Source organism: Lissotriton helveticus, chromosome 12 (assembly GCF_964261635.1).
Source record: "Lissotriton helveticus chromosome 12, aLisHel1.1, whole genome shotgun sequence".
Taxonomy (NCBI): Eukaryota; Metazoa; Chordata; class Amphibia; order Caudata; family Salamandridae; genus Lissotriton; species Lissotriton helveticus.
The window spans coordinates 765,664,495-765,681,889 of record NC_136073.1 but is presented as its reverse complement, the minus strand read 5'-3'; the positions used below and the strand labels follow the sequence as shown (position 1 = coordinate 765,681,889).

General features: G+C 41.8%; 1 protein-coding gene across 1 annotated transcript in view; it reads left to right on the top strand.

Moving 5' to 3' along the window:
- The window catches only part of LOC144798584 (maestro heat-like repeat-containing protein family member 2A), a 58,296-nt gene that overhangs the window by 3,831 nt on the left and 37,070 nt on the right, over positions 1 to 17,395 (top strand). Inside the window, exons 2-10 of the mRNA XM_078669538.1 lie at positions 2,907 to 2,999; positions 4,518 to 4,596; positions 5,014 to 5,127; positions 5,773 to 5,834; positions 7,633 to 7,752; positions 10,111 to 10,218; positions 12,246 to 12,366; positions 14,484 to 14,524; positions 14,841 to 14,982. Of these exons, the coding sequence (XP_078525664.1) occupies positions 2,907 to 2,999; positions 4,518 to 4,596; positions 5,014 to 5,127; positions 5,773 to 5,834; positions 7,633 to 7,752; positions 10,111 to 10,218; positions 12,246 to 12,366; positions 14,484 to 14,524; positions 14,841 to 14,982 (880 nt within the window). The remainder of the gene's footprint in view (positions 1 to 2,906; positions 3,000 to 4,517; positions 4,597 to 5,013; positions 5,128 to 5,772; positions 5,835 to 7,632; positions 7,753 to 10,110; positions 10,219 to 12,245; positions 12,367 to 14,483; positions 14,525 to 14,840; positions 14,983 to 17,395) is intronic.

Genomic DNA, 17,395 nt, shown 5'->3' with positions numbered 1-17,395 from the left:
GATTTAGCAGCCCTGAAACATCGACAAGTTACGGGAGTTTTAAGTCTGGAGCATAAAAGGTCTCTAAAAAAACAATTAGACCAGTCCTCCAAGTTTATGAATCTAAATCTGTTAGCTCCGCTCTTTATGGCGCCGAATAATGGGTGTTTGAGAAAGCAGCACCTTTAACTCTTTCTGAAAATAAGTTCCTCTGTAGCATTACCAATCTCTCAAAAAGCACCCCTCTTAAGCCACTTAGATATGATTTGGGTAGAAAAGCTATTATTGATGTCGCCAAGTTGCGTCCGATTTTATATTGGCGCAGGTTGTGAACAACACATGAACTCTCATCATATGCCTCAGGTTTTCTGGATGTAATAATATCTGATGCGTTCCATAAAATTGGTTGGTTAAGAGGTGTTAGGAATAGCCTGATTGGCCTGGGAATGAGAATGCTATGGGTGAACCCATTAGAGGCTTCCCTCTGAAAACATCCTAAAAGAGAAGTATTGGGAGTGGGCTGCTTTTAATGCTTGGAGTAACTCTGACTCATCTTCTATGGTGGGAATCTTCTTAGAAACAAAACTCACACCCAGATTAGAATCCTATTGGGATAATATCACCAGGCCAAGAGATAGGGAGCTTTACTTCCAACTCAGGGCCGGCTCCTTACCTTTAAAGTCCCTTATGTCCAGGTGGACCCCCACAAGTGATAACATCTGTCCTGCCTGTGGGAGTCATAGCGAAACAGTTGCCCACCTGCTTATTGCCTGTCCCGCCTATGCACTCCCTAGGCGAGTTTGGCTGGCTCCAGTGTGCAAACTACTTTGCACATTTAGGTGCGCCGAAGCGGAAAGGCTTATGCGCACCAGCACTTTACCATTTATCACAATAGCGGTAGCCAAATACCTAGGATGGGCGTGGGCTATAAGGCTGAAACCTAAATCTGGGTAATTTTTTGGTGAGCATTAATGTGAACTTCCCTAGCCTGGCCACTGAATGTGATTGATTATTTTAACTGGGTGTAACTTTTATCTCGTCCATTTGCTCTGAGATCTAAGTTTTATCAAACATTTTTATCTATCCAGCCAAGGCATTTTTAACTGTATCTAAATGTTGTTTGTTTTGTGCTTTTATGAGTATACTTCGAATAAAGCTACTTTGGAATGGAATGAAATGGAGAAGAAGGATGTGCAATTGGAAAAGGAGGCTCATCAGGAGGACCAGTACCACCAGAACAAGAAGGAAGAAGATGGGCAGGTCAACATGGAGAACCTACACCACTGTGAAGACCCTACACAGAATGAGGAGGAGGAAGATGGCCATGAGGATGAGTAGAAGGGGAGGTGAGGGTCCAGGACAGCCAAGAAGTTTAGAAACTCCAGGACCACCAGAAGGATTTGGAAAACTTGAACCAACAGGGGACCAATACCATGTCCAAGAACTAGGATAACCAAGAGGATCAAGACCAGGAAGAATAGGAAAAGGATTTCTAAGAGGACTAGGAAAATAAGGAGGAAAACCAGGAGGAGGGAGACCAGTAAGAGGAAGAAGACCACAAAGAGAAAGCGGAGGCTAGGAGGTCCAGAACAGCAGCCACCACCATGACCACCATGAAAAACCTGAGGGCCAACACCAGGATTGCTAGGAGTAACAGCACCAGAGGATCCAGAGGACCAGGAAGAGGATGACCAAGATTAGCTGGACCATGAACATAAGGACAATGAAGATCATGAGGACCAGCAGGACTGGGACCAGAAGTATGAAAAGATTGAAGAACACCAGGGCAAGAGCACCAGAAGAACAACTAGGAGGGACACAGCAATAAGCACCATGGTAAAGATAATCCTTTTAACAGAAGTAGGATCTCAGGAGGATAAGGGCTACTTATGGCTAATGACCAATACCTAGAAGACCAGGACCAAGAATATGTAGATGAAGACCAGGAGGATGATTTTGAGGAAAATATGAGTTGACAGAAGGGAAAGAAGAATAAGAGGATGATCAGGAGGAACAGACTTAGAAAAAGGAGAACATGAAAATCAATACGAAGATTAGGAGAACTATTAAAAGGAAGACCTGGTAAACCAGGAGCATGAAGAGGAAAACCTATAGGTGGAAGACCAGCAAGAGGAGAATGACCAAGAGGAGTAGAGGGACCAGGGCAACCAGGAAGTCCAGGAGCACTAGGATTACCAGGTCCACCAAGAGGACACAGCCATCAAGGGAATCACAACGGGACACGCATCAGGAGAACTAGGGACAGGAAAAGCAAAGGCAGAATGATGATTTGAAAAGGAAAGAGAGATCAACAAAACTGATGGGTACCATTAAGACCAAGACCAGCAGGAAGACCAGGAGCAGGAAGACCAAGGCCATGAAGAAAGGGACTAAGATGGCCAAGAGGATCTAGACAGTGCCATAAGAAGAAGGAGTAGCAGACAACCAAGAGAACTAGAACCACCAAGAGAACTAGGACAACCAAGGCAAGGGCCATCATCAACAGTGGCTAAGAATACAGGGCCTACGATGACAAGTGAGTCTAGGCTACATGTGTTAGGGCATGCCCCTGTTAACTGCTGAACATGTTCTCTTCTGGTTCCTTGATGGACTAAAATCCAACATCTGACTCCAACAGATAACCTCTACAGAAATCACTACGTGGATCTGAGAGATCTTAAGGCACTGTGAGTCAAGAAAACAGAGCAACCAGGAAAGAAAAAAATGGACATAAGCACGGTCATCTGTCAAAATCTACTTGTGGTCATATGTGTTTAGAATTAGTACACAAGAGAGCTCATTCACACACCAACTCACTCTTGCATTCAGACAGAATTTACACTTTGAAGTTTGTAATTCACCACTGACCATCATCCTTTGCACAAACTGCCCTTTGGCCTCATCTCAATTTTCTTATCTCCTTGCAGACCCTTGAGTTATGCATCAAGGCAGCTGTTACTAAGAGTTGCAGAGCGCTGAATGGAACTGTGCCAACTGTGCTTGCCGTCCTGCATCACCTGGTAAGTATATACATGAGGACAAACAAAGTATTTCAGTGGGAGGCGACAGACATTTCCTGTGTAACATATTGTAACAAATAAAGTTTCTACCTTAATCCAATTTATAGTAGGAGTGTTTTTAAAGGGCAACATTTGGGCACTCTCTTGCATTAAATATTAAATTATAATCCATAAAAATCCTATGTGAACCAATTTGCTTCTAGGATGCAAAGAAAGAAGACAATGGATATAAATCTGCCAGTGTTGAGAGCTCCTCTGCAAGAACCACCCATAAGTCTGCCTCCCGGCAGCTCTGGCTCTGATAATAGGTAACAGAGGAACAGAGTGACAGGGAAAGGGAAGGGACCCAGGGGTAACACCAAGGATGGAGACCTGAAAGAAAAAAGCTGTACCCAATAACTATGGTTTACAACAGATACATAATACTAACAAAGCTTATCTTGGAGGTTCAATTGTCCAGTTAGACTTTACTATATAACATATACTGGACTCTTCATGACATTCCCAACAACAGTACACCCAATCTTAAATCTATATATTTAATAATATTAAGGCTATATCATATGCATTTGATTAATGCCATCAATCAAGGAAATTCAGGATTTATCCCACTAAGGTTCCTAAAGTCAATATGTCCAGAAACTACCCCACAATTTAGTTCAAATAATCCAAATACACATTTCTGGAATATCCTTACAATCCAAACTTGAAGCATTCAAGAACCCAGTCCACATATAAGAAGGCCCTCTGAAAACAGGTGCACAACTTGACGGCCATAAGCATAAAATTCCAAATAGCAATGCTGGCACGTGGAATCTGGAATGAATGGGAAACAAAAGACAAGCATCTCTGATGAGGGCCAAAGTGCGAGAACTGAATGCCGGTAAAGAAAAAGAAATTAAGTGGTACAGCAGAAACAGCAAGTGGCGGCGAGAACAGAAAAAGGCCCTAATGAAGCCACTGACAGAAACACTCGCTCCCCACTCTGCTGACTAGAGACTTGGGACGCAAAATGGGCAAAAAGTGAAGCAAAAAAGGCCTGCTCTGAAAAGCATGCAACCCACTATGCTGGCCAGACACCGTAGGACGCAAAAGGGGAACAGCTTTACCGTCCCCAGAGATAAACCAAGATGAAGGGTAACAACAGCCTTCGTCTTGATTACGTTGAATAGCCGCCACTAGTGCAAGCTTTGTTAAAAGCATTAAGTACCACTACCTTCTGCAATCTCGCCAGACTTCTGAGTCTACAAACTATCCTAAAACCATAGGAAACTAAGGCATCCATCTTAGAGTAGTATCTGAGAATTTGCACTTCCACTAATATCGGGCACCCTGAATATGCTGTATTCCACACAATTAATTTTACTGTAGCGTGGTATGGATCATGGCCCCACAAGTCCTGACAAACTCCTATGCTGTCATTCCCCCACTGGAAGGTATTTGCTGTCTGGATGTATGGGATTGGCTTTCAGATAGCCTAGCTTCCATTATTATTTATTATGGCTTTGTTATTGGCAGATCTGCACACCCTCAAGTGGGGTTTCCGATGAAACAGAAGAGCCACTCAAGTTGTCCACGGCTATTATCCTGTCACTGGGTGAGTTGGTCATAAATGTATGTATGTATATATTTGTGATACTGCAAGTATATATTGGCCTTTACTAGGGATCAGGTCCTCTGTAACATTAATTTCTGTACACTGCCCTGCACGTAACTTGATCGTCTTAAAAGATAGTATTGTTTCAGTATTTATCTCCTCACCCAGTACATTGGTTGGCTTGCTACTGGAATATGGTGCCCAGTTTACTATATACAGCTATAGTAGTCACATGAGTACCATGTGCTCGTAAGATCATAATTAAATGTTGCAGACCATTAATAACATACCTCCTGGACATGCGTTGAAGAATGGCCTTGATGGGCTGCTCCCCGGGGTTGAGTTCCTTCTTGCATAATTTTATGTTGTGTTATTTTTCAATTATGTCTATTTTGTCTTTTCACTTTACTCTTGCAGCCCATTCTCACTCTAGTGAGGTCCATAAATATTTCGAAAGTAGCTTGATGCAGATAGGTGCAGAGTCCCGTGCCACAACATTACAGCTGCTCTGCAAGCTCCTTTCGGAAACTGGTAAGACTGTCAGTGGGTGGGTGGCAGTGTGTGTTTTAGGCAGGGAGAATAGTTAAAGGGATATAATGCTTGTCATAGAATCCGGAGCCCTAAGTTGTATTCCCAACTTACTCCCTTACTTGTCCAACATGGTGCAGCTATAAGCAAAATACTTAAATTTTATATTCTTCAGCTACATTAACTGCCAACTTTTCCTGGTAGAGCACTGCAATTTACGAATAAAGTCTTGCTTACATCAACTTCAATTATGTGAATCATGGTGAAGAAATAAAGGAGTGCCACTGTTTTCTTTTCGGTTAATTGTTCCCATTGTGAGCCATTAATGGGACAGGGACACTGTGAAAACCGATCCTGACATAGACACTGGACAGGAACAAAAAGGGAAATAAAATATGGAGCAGGTCGACACAGACACGCTCAGTGGTACATGATGACACAGACATGCACGGCGAAACAGGAAGGCATTGATAGCCCCATGGGGCTCACAGTCACAGACTCACAAACCAAAACTGAAAGACAGGACCCTCAGGGTGGTAATCACAGTTGATAGTTGAAACTTCACTACTTATGTATTAATCTTGATCTTAATAGACAAAGTCAATATCTATGTGTTATGAACATTTGGTGTATGGCTTTATTTAATAGATTCAGAAGGTGCCTTTTATCTGGATGCTGTCCGTCACGTGCTTGAGGATGACAATCGCAAGGTACCATCAAGCTATTATACGTGTGTTAAAGCACTTTCATAATTAGCAACTCAATCTAATTAAGTTATGCAGTTTTTGCATAGTGCAGTAGTCCTACTTACATGGACTCAGAGCTGTGGTTTGCACACCACAATCTGTTGACTTTCTCCAAGGCAAGTCTTCAGTGGAGGTGTTGGGTCATGCAACCTCCAGCCATTTCTGTCAGTTCAGTGTGTCTTGTGTTCCATTGTCTCCCTGTCCAAGTGGACATACCCCAGTTTTCCTGCCCTAGTCTGTGTCAATGCATTATTTTCAGACCCAATCCCAGAGGTTGCTGATCCCTAATTGTTTAATAAATGTGTGTTAAAAGAAAGTGTGTGTATGCTGTTAACATATGTGGTCTGTATTTCACATTGAGTTGATCTGTAATACCCCTCACTGAGGAGAATGTTGATGATCAAATAAGGGGTTTTGAAGTTCAGAATATTAATATCTCCTCAAATCTTTAACAACCGTGGTGTAAAGTATTTCAAATGTCTCTACCAAGAATATTATTTGGGCTATGTCTCAGCGAATTCTCACCAAACGTGAATCGATAATACAGGATAATATTCAATGTGCACGTTTGAAAAGTCTGATTGTGATATAAAAGATGTATTTTATGTAGAAATTAGAATATATGTGACTTTCTTGATGCCATGTATGTCCACAATGTGCCTAACTTCAGTGCCATGGAGAAAGCAAGTAACTCAGTATCAGAATCACCATGTTCAGCATGTTAGCAAGCACAGGACATAGGCACAAAGGAAAATCAACAAAGCTGTTTTATTTTGATAACGAACAAAAGGCTGTATTGCCAAAACTTTGTCTCTATTGGATTCTCTTTGAGAGGTGTATTGGGTTTGTCATTTTTAACATCAGGGCACGATATAAACCAAGTTATTCTTAGATATTTTTCAGATTAAACCAGGAACATCAGAGACAGGACTCTGCTAGGAATGTTAGAATCACAGAAATCAAGCATGGATGTATTATTTGGCAGTTGAAGCCATTGTGGCCATATTGTGCAAATATACAGCGTACAGAACCATGTTAGGGATGTGAATTTTAACTCAATGCTGGATACAGGAGACTGTGACTATTTACGGTCTTGAGCCAAAACGACTTCTTGAAAAGTGATATGGATCAACCAAACAACAAGGTGTGGGACAATGAACTCTAAGTACTGCAACCCATTTGTTATCTGCTGTCTGTGTTGGGATGTCTGCTCAATCTTACAATGGAGTTAGACAGCCGCCATCATTCTTCCCACAGACAACTCTAGTTTTTTTTTATTCCCTCAGCAGTGGAATCCACAGCCTATTGAATTCTCATTTGCATTTTTGTAATCAATATCAGGTCCTGAGAGCTTTTTTGTTGGTTGTAACCTACCTAGGCATATTTTGCAATTTTTTTTAAATCTTTTATCAAATCTCAGGCACCTATAGAAGGTGTAGCCCACCTGGAATATTTGAATATTCCCTCAATCACACTTCAGTCAGACACTCTGTAAAAACAGTTTAATTAAACTGACTCTAGTTTCATTCTCAGAGTGTCATAATAGCCCATTTTGCAACATACTTTAAAAGGTTGTATCCAGGTACTGGCTTTCCACACATAAAAATGTATATCTGTCTACTCTGTGGACAAAAGGAAGGAGAGAATGCATGGTTTTCTCACACTCCCTTGCTACTTTCTCACTGGAATGTGTGATTTTCTCCTATTCATACACCAAAAGGGTTTCTCACTAACCATGCTTACCTTTTTTTCTCAATTACAGGTTATTCTTGCCACTTTAAGTTTAATGTCCAGTTTAACAGCCAAAGGTTTTTATGATGTGAACGGAAGAGCTGTGATGGATTATGTGCTTAAAAAAACCAACCTCCTTATCAAAGAGCAGGTAAGTGGCAGATGCACATATTTGGGGAAGTGAATGTGTTAGGGAACAGCAACAGTAGTCAGCACACAAGAAATAAGTGGACCTTTTAGCCCCCTTGTGTCCCAACGTAGTTACTTTGCCATATAATATACATCAGCAGTGTCACATATTTGCCCCTGATGGTGGAATATAGACCTCATGTCCCTCTCGTTAGTTCCCATAGTCTCACCTTGACATTCTATGTTCTTCATTTGAGCTTGATGTTCCCCACTTCCACTCCAGTGCGTCTTTCTCCCTCCGTCACTTTTATGGGTGTCCCTTATCCATTTGTCTGCTTACATTTGCACCTGAAATTCAGCAGCTGCCCATCAGTGCCAACACTGTACATGCCTTTTCTTCATGTCTTGCTATTCCAGGGTGACCATGATGTGAACCAAACCACTCAAGTGAATTTACTTATAGCTTTCACTTCAAGAGTCATTCTTCCAGTATACCCAATCTATGGTTTTTCCATTATTGTGAAAAGTTTAACCTAGTGTACCCTTACTATTGTGGGGTCTGAGTTAGTGATGTCAACTGCAAGTGGAGTCGTTGTCCCGAAGTTCAACTATTGCAGCTGGTTTGATTCGTACTGTGGACCTTCTGCCAATTTTATAACTTTTATCCTGCTCTTATGTTGTGCAAAATCGTCCACTGTTGTGAACAACAAGTTTCAGAAAGTGGTCTGATAATATCCTTTAGTTATTCTCTTTCTCCTTCATTGCCCTCCTCTTCCACAGGCCTCATGTATGATTTTGTATTGGGCACTTCTTCTGTTTCTTCTCTTTTCTTGGACCATCTCAAGTCCTTTGGGCACTTACACGTTGATCCTATCTCTAGTAGCTGGAGGAAACGCCTGTCATCTGACTAGGGGCCGGGAATGGGTGTTGGATCAGTGCTCTTCACTGGTGCTTGTGGGGCTGCAGGTGATATGTGGCAGCATGGGCAATGGCAGGTGGCATGGTGTCTGAAAACTGCAGTATTCTTGGCTTTGTCAGTGTCTCTGGGAGAGTAGGCCACAGTGGTTTATGGTCTCACCAATTCCTCCATAACAGCAGAGGTGCCATGACCTTCTTGATCACTGTGAACCAGGTAGGACTTCCTCAAGCTTGGCCAATGCATCCATGTTACAGAGTAGTTGTACCAAAATGCACAACTCAAGTCCATGCTCAGTAATATGTGTGGGGATTGGGCACCACTGATGACGTCTGGTATCCATCTCCTTGGGGCCTGACCATAATCCAGAGTGTCTGCAGTCCATGCTTAGTCATACTCTTGGGTTCCCATTAAGCTCAACTAATAGATGAGCCAGACACTGTCCATAGTTTTTTTTACCACAGGCCAGAGGCATCATGCCAGGAACAATTCAGATGCCTGTCCTTATGTTGCATCGCATTGTAACAATGGTGCTTGAATACCTAGATCCCATTTTAGTAACCAGATGCACATGTTGACAGGCATGAGTGCAAAGAAATAAGATGCTCAGACACTGTGAGAATGGGACTCGCTCCATACACGTCTCAACAGCAGTGCTCCCATGCAGTACATAGGCCTACCACACAATCCAGCCTAAGTGAGACAACTGGCCCTTAGACTTTGCCGGGGCTAACTGGGAAATTTCTTGGGTGATTGGGCAAGGCACATGGGCATTCAGCGAATGCACTGATAAGCTGTGTTTTTCACTGATAATACATTATCTAGTGGGCTCCTTCCTGTTACATACCCCACCTTATTGTTGAAATGCCTAACAGGGCAAATTACCAAATCCTACACAAAGTAGCACAAACATACTTCAAATCAGTATTTCATATCAACACTGCCTCCCAAAAATGCAGTTCCCGGTTTTGTCTTATTGAGTGTAAGAAGTACCATAATGTAGCACATACTTCCCCATCAAGCAGCAAGGGGAGGCCTCATGGGGCATCACAATCTTTGTAGTGAGCAAGAGAGACTACCTTGTGGTGCCAGAGGTGCAATGTGTCAGATGTAGTGCCCAGTGCATCAAAACCTTACATATTATAAGTGAGTCCACCGGTATTTTCACTGTATATGAATGCTATACACTTCTCCGCCAAATGACCATATACTTTTATTCTCTGTAGAGCGGAGCATGGGTGCATAACCTCATTTATAAATTTTTATTTACATGTTTGCGGCTAGTGGTTTTCATTTCACATTTGAATTTAAGCCAAGAGGTTCTCTCTGTGCTTACAACCTTGATTTGAAAATTGTGATGTTTTCACTCTCAAATCTCTTGACCCTCCATGAGGAGAGAAAACACAGTGAAAATTATGTGAAAATATGTTACTTTACTTCTCTTGCTTTTCCACATTTTCACAGGGCATTAGTCACATGGATCCTGAATCTGATGTTGAAGAAGAGACCATCCACATCCAAATCTTTCAGCTCCTCAATAAAATTGCATTACGCCATAAAAATACTGACGAGGTAAGTGAGAAGGATGTGAAATAAGGTGAGTCAATAAACTAGAAGTGTACAAAATATAAATTGCAGGATGTCCAAAGACTCCTCAATTCCCAGGTTATCTTCATTATCCTCTAACTCACATAATAGCATGTTTTAGTAAAGCTCTCTCTGCTGCATGTTTGTATGTGGGAAATATGCGCATAGTGATCTGAACCATGAATGCATGTTTAAAATGCATTCCTTTTTCACCCAAGTCGTTACCATGATTTGCCTTCGGGAAAGCACTGGACTTTGGAATAGTATTTACTATTCCAACTCCAGTCTGTGCAACTGTAGGGAAAGAGTTGGACTTAAAGTACAACATTAGTCCAACAACGCTTTCCTTCAGGGAAGTGGTTGTATTGGCTTGCTTGATAAAGGAATGCATTGAAAAGACACATTAGGGCACGTACAGCAATTACGAGTCTTGCAGGGCAATGTGTTGGGATCTTAAATACCTTAAAAACATCTTGTCTTCCTGCCAGAAGCTGCCAGAAAGACAGTGGTCCAGTCTTTAATCATGTTGAGACTGTATTACTGCATTGTTCTGTATCGCGGAGGAAGAGGTGTGGCGCCGCGGCCAGGGCGACTGACGCTGAAATCTGGGGACCACGGTTCGATCCCCGGCTCCGGCGGCAGGTTAGCCCAGCACCATGTGACTCTGGGCAATAGCTCGCTTAATCTTCCCGACGGCCCCCAGCGCCTAGAGACCCTTACGGGTGATTGTGCGCTTTACAAATGTGGACTTTATCGCAGAGTGTCACAGACATGATGAAGAAGACGACAGTGGGTGCAGAATATGGCAGCTTGGCTGCTATTTCATCTGCCTAGACACTCACCATCAGCCCCAGCTCTACCAATGCTGCTATGGCTTCCGTTAAGGCATTGGGTATATTTCAAAGCCATGTGCTATTGTCACAAGATTCTCAATCATAAAGGCCCTAAATATCTTCACCTCTGATCACACCTTATCTTCCTAAAAGAAATCTGAGATCAGCTGATGCCTCTCTTGCATCTATCCCCAGAATCAAAAATGCTCACATTGGAGGCCATTCCTTCAACTACTTGGCAGGCAAGATGTGGAACTCCCTACCACTTTGGCTTAGGCAAGAAAAATCTGAAATACGATATCGCAAGAATTTAAAAACATGTTTTTTCACGCTAACTTAGATTAGGGGAATTCATATTCTTACTCTGTATAATAGGACTGATACCCCAGTGCTGGGACACGCAGCTGACGCAGCTATGTGCTTTATAAATCTCATTATTATTATTATTATTATTATTATTAGTGGTTTGGACCAAGTTGTTAAGGCACAGCGTGATTTGAGACGCGATGTAAAGTCTGTTTCCTCTGCTGCAGGGATAGAGCTCTGCTGTCCCGTGCAGTCCTCATTCCCAGCATTTCCTATTTTCATAGAAGATTGTCGAATCCTACCTCATTTTTTTTAATGAGGCAGGTTTTCCAAAATAGTCTAAATAGCCACTTTGAAACGAGATTGAATGGCACATCAGTCACATTGCAAAACATAGCTACTCAATCTGCATCTCCTATTTGCTACTTGATACATCAAGCACCAATATTTCATATCAACAGGGTCGTTCATTCCCAGCCATAGCTTTGCACACTCTGGCACATTTATAAAGATAGTTCTGTTTTGTGATTGTTATGGGGATAACAGCAGATAATGAGATCATTTACAAAGCAGCTCACTCACAGGGTTTTTGGAGAATAAATGTTGCACTCATTCTCTGCAAATAATTGCTCGGATATAGAATCATGGATTGTAGCATTGAACAGGGTTGGTGCTACATCAGTGTAATACCAGCAATCTGTCTTGGACCCCATCAGCAAGGAATGGTATCAGGAAGGGGATAATTCAAATGTAGCCCCCTCTCCAGAAGACCCACCAGAAACTCTCCCACCGGGTATGACTGTTTATCTGTGGGAATGCAGCCTTATTAAATGCTAATGATACTAATAACACATTCGCTGCTCTTTCTTGCAGGGATTTTGGAAAGAGATTTTGAGCTACATGCTGGAAGATGACTATACTTCATCTGTGCCAATACTGTGCCAGATGCTACTTGTTGTAGATAAGAAAGCAAGCATCAACTTTCATGAATGTGGTGAGTGTTAAGCATCCTACTCATTGACACAGTGGGATCTACCATTGAAGGTGGTTAATGCTTCCTCCTCCACTCCCCAGATCCCCTCTTACTTTGTCATGATCAGGCATGAGTTGAAGAACCAGTCCATTAGCTCAGGATGTGATGGTTGAGTTACTATAGAATGTGGGTGTCAATATTTCAAATAACATTTATTGCTCTCCTTTTAGAGATAGATGTGTCTGTGCTGATGTTGCTGCTCGCTGTGAGCCTTATTCATAAGGAATTAACTAATTGCTGTGCCTCAAGCCATTTGGCTGTGCCACGCTGCGTTAATTCCGCAGCACCGGGATGCTTCATATCTACAATGATATAATGGATCCCTTTGCCCTCCCAGTGCTGGTGCATAATTAGCTGCCATGCAACTATGAAGGCACCCTTGTACCATGGTGCAAGGGTGGCAGCGTCACAGGGATGATTGTTTTTGTGCACCAAGGCATATCTTTGTTTTTATGCAGTTAGGCATACCTTTGTGCACAAAAACAATCACAATAGGTAATTTCCTCTTCCTAAATGTGCTGCAGTATGCAGTATGCGTAGAAAGAGGTAAACAATGAGGAGAAATAAAAATATGTGTTCTTGTTGCACCTCCCTATACCTCCCCCGGGGAGGTGTAGCATTCTTACAGATTTCCAGGTGTACTATTTCTTGTAAATCTGGAAATGCGGCAGAAGCCTTGGGTGTTGCGCAGGAAATCTCACAGCAAAACCCATGGCACAACTGTTCCACACCAAGTGTTGCGTGTAAAGGGGCCATATTTACAAGGGCATTAAAAGCCACACAGGGTGGCTTTACCTGTCCTTGTAAATATGGAGCAGCAGGTTGCACTGCTGGTGTGTCTCAAAAAGTGATGCACAGGTGGCACAAAGGGCTTTTAAATAATCCCTATTTACTGTTTGTAGTTTGCCAGACATAAAGTGACTTTCCTGTTTGTTTCAGCTCTTAGTCTGGTTAATGCTCCTACCCCCTAAATGCAATGTACTAACTGTCCCAGGTTTCCACACACCATGAGGCTACTCAGGGCTCTAATGCTCCTCTTCAAACCTTGGAGTATTCTTGCTCTCCATGATGTTACTTCTGTCTAGTATGTTGATCATACCCTGCTGGGTATGGTACCTATTTATGTGTTGTTACTTTTGCCGACCGCAACAGGGATGTATTTTATTTCTCCATGGAGTTATTAGTTATGATATTTGTCTCTGCAATGTTTCTGGTTCAACATTTGGGACTTCAGCTCCATACATAGTTATTGGCCCTCACTTGTAAGCAGGGATGCATGCTCAATGATGGTAAGTGAAAATAAATATTTTGACTGACTCCAAGGTTACGAAGGAGATTCGCATCTGGTGGTGAATACCTGTAATTGCTATAATTCCAGGGTTCCAATTAGCTCTCCCCGCTCAACTTTCCAGTGGATGTGTTGATAAAGTGCAAGTGACCTGGACAGATGGTATCATAGTCTATTCATTTGTCACTCATGTTAGGAGTCCTGAGCAGAATCGAACAGGCAAAATATGTGCTTGTTCTTGCTTGCCCCAGGTCGTTAACCTTATTAGAAAATAGATATGCAAGAACATGCTCTGGAGTCCTCTTTTCTTCTGGGGTATCCGCTGTCAGAAAATGGCTCCCATTTTTCCATGGTCCTTCAGGATGTAAATCACGTCCACGGCTCATGACGCATCCTCTCTTATCCCACTGGAGTCTTCTGTCCCTCAATGAAAGCTGTAGCAGGAACCTGTGCATGGCAGCTTAGGTAGCTCCTCCTCCAGCTTTCATTCCTTGACAGCAACCACTAAGGGAGGGAGGAAGAGAATTGCAGCATAGGCTGTCAAGGTACTGTACACCCCTGGGCACTCCTTAGTGGTAAGGGTGCCTTTGCCAGTATTTGCAGGAATTTCAAAGCATCCTCATGACCGCTAGAGGCTCATTGAAATGCCACCCATCATCCATCATCTTCTTTACAGGTACTACTGGGTGTCTTAAGTGTGTGTGTCAGCCATGTGTCTTCCTTTGGCAAGTATTGCTCAGTAATTTATGGATTGAGTATGACATATTTTCGTTCTTTTGTACCTAAACAGCTAAAGAAATTCCAATACACAGACTCTTCATAAGATTGCTGGTGAGTGAGTATCACATTCCACCCCCATCATATTCCACCAGATCCCTCTTCCCAAGTTGTTTGCTGCCATTTCTATGCAACCTGCTAATAGAGATCTTAAATTCAACTCAGCTTTTTTCCTTTTGAATTTGATGGTTTTATTTCCAGTAAATTGGTTATCAGTACGACATGCTACTTACATTGAACAGAAACAGACAAAATGTGGTTGGTACTAAGTACTGCGTAGAGACCAAGGTAGCATTTCCAGAAGTTTTAGGCTAGAGAATAGGAACTCATGACAGAATCACTTTCTGAATACTTTGTTGTGGGTTTTCAGGTAATTTCTTCATATCCTCGCTGGGATGTCGAAAGGGGAACTTCAGTCTTGGCTCTTCTCGCACGGCTGATTCCTGCAAATTACCCATTTCTAGCAAAACTCCTCAGAAAGAAGATCCCCCCGCTGATAACATATTTAGAAGGTGAGACCCCAAAGCATGAATCAGTGAGCACACAATTTAAACAAGTATTAATGGCATTTCAAACAACCATTGACCAATGACAAAGCCATTAAGTCTGGTGTTGGCTGCTAGCTTTTAGACCTTGTCCACTCATGTTTTTTTCACGTTTTTATAAATTTGTATTGTGGTGGGAGATGATGCCAGGTTTATACCAAGATAAAAAATACGGTTTTGGTCTCAAAAGGTCACATTCTTAATAAATGAAAATAATTTGTGTGTGGATGTGCTCCTTGTGAAAAAGCAGAATGCCATTGTTCACAGTGAAGTTAGCCAACGGCAGAATTGGCCCATGATGTATGCTGTGGAGGACAGAAGAGAATGTGAATGATAGGACACGTTAGACCAGCAGATGAGGAGGTCTGGCTGAAGGCTTGTACAAGGAAGCAAAAAAAGAAATAGTCACAGTTTTTCTTTGTAGCTGGCCGATGCCATACTCCAAACCGTATGAGGCAATAACTGAAACGGAGTCAGGTATCTTCTTGCAAGTTCTGGGTTACTTCCGCATATAACAGAAAGGCAGTTGACACATTGGTTTGCCGAAAAAATCAGTTTAATACAAAGCTTCTGCCATGAAGCGCTTCATCTGTCAGACGCAGCCTTGATCACATAAGAATGCGGCATCTTGATTCAGTATTTTAAAGTACATTTGTGCCAAAAAATTCCATAAACATAGAAAAAAATATTTCTTCAGTATATACAAGGTCAACATTATTTTAGACCACTACCTGTTTTGGCACCTTTTCTTTTATTTCAATTGTGACTAATTGTAACAACTCAGTAGCACCAACTCTTCTAATGACTAAACTTGAAACAAAAACTCCTGGTGGCCTCAATACAGAAGAGATTTTGCACACACATTTATAAACACCAAACGCTCTCTCTGTGTTTGTATTAGAAGTAGCTATTAGTCAGGGTACATGGTAGGTTAGATTAGTCTACTCGGGCATAACATTGTTTGTGTGATGACTAAGGATGAACAGGGTATTTCACAGCAATTAATATGAAAGAAAATGTTAGAACTCTGGTACAACCATATGTTGCAGTTAAAAGTAATGTTTTAAATGTTTCATAATTGAATCCTACTATGTGAGAAGTTCACATGGAGGAACATTTAGAATAGTTGGTGATATTATGTTGTTAATAAATTGATTGATACATATTTCTGTAAGGTTAGTCACCCTTGTTTTCTTAAAAACAAGATTTCTATTTCAGCCTGTGTAGCAGATATCATGCGGAAGTGTTTTATTGTGTTTTTAAGGTAGAATTAATTGCAAATTATAATGTCACTTATGTGAATTAGTCGGGTAGTTCCTACAAATCTATAAAGGATCTCCACGTTTTAGACAACATAAACTAAGGGATTGGTGTCCAGACTGATTCCAGACACCCCCAAAGAATATGTTAGTATGTAGACCAGCTAGCTCACAGTGCCACTATAAGCCCCACAACCTTACCAAGGAAAGAATAGTTTCTGGCAACTATCGAACATGAGAACCCTGACCCCTCAGGGATCATGGAAACAGTACAATACTTTTTGCTTGGTCACTTGTGCTCACTTTATCTCAGAGAGATACACAGACTAAATGGTGGGGGTGTTTTCAATAAGTATTTTTTGAACCAGAGTCATTCTAGCATAAAATACATGTGCTGCAACAACCACGAGACAGAAACAGATATAGACGATTACAAGCACCAATAGAGTAAATAAAAAGTAGAATTCTACCATGGTGATAACATAGTGAATATATGCAGACATATAAATACATAAAGTTAATAGTGCGTACTCCTACGATGCAAACCCTAACTAGATGTACCTAAGTGTACCTAGCATGTATGTTGGAGTATAGCCAAGAACCTCCTAGGAAAGATCAAACCCCAATACCTGTTGTGAGAAAGCAAAGGACCCCATCTTGGTCTCGAGTGGACAACCCACAAGTAATGTCAGACGACTGCTAACTGGAGTGTCTGCATGCAGGGACTTCAGCGTCTCGTGTCAGCATGTCAGCATAGAATCTTTTTCTCCTCCGGCTTGCCCAGCAAAGATGTGGTACTTATATACATGAAAGGTACCATCAGGGGTTCTACCTAGATGTGCCATGGTTCTGTGGGCATGTAAGCCAAGGATGACGATAGTGGTGACCCTTATACAGAGTTATTATGCACAAGATTGTAATCCTGCTGTGATACTAAGAATCCTCATGCATAATAAATTAGGCTAGTTTTTGGAGAAAACTACACAACATTTATGCAGCACCTAACTAGGTAAAAGGTCAGGGCCAGAACTGTTATGTAGAGCAAGGTAGGACAAATGTCGGTAAAAGCTTGTGCGACTACCTAGGACTATACTGGAGTACGTTGGGTATTATAGCAAATT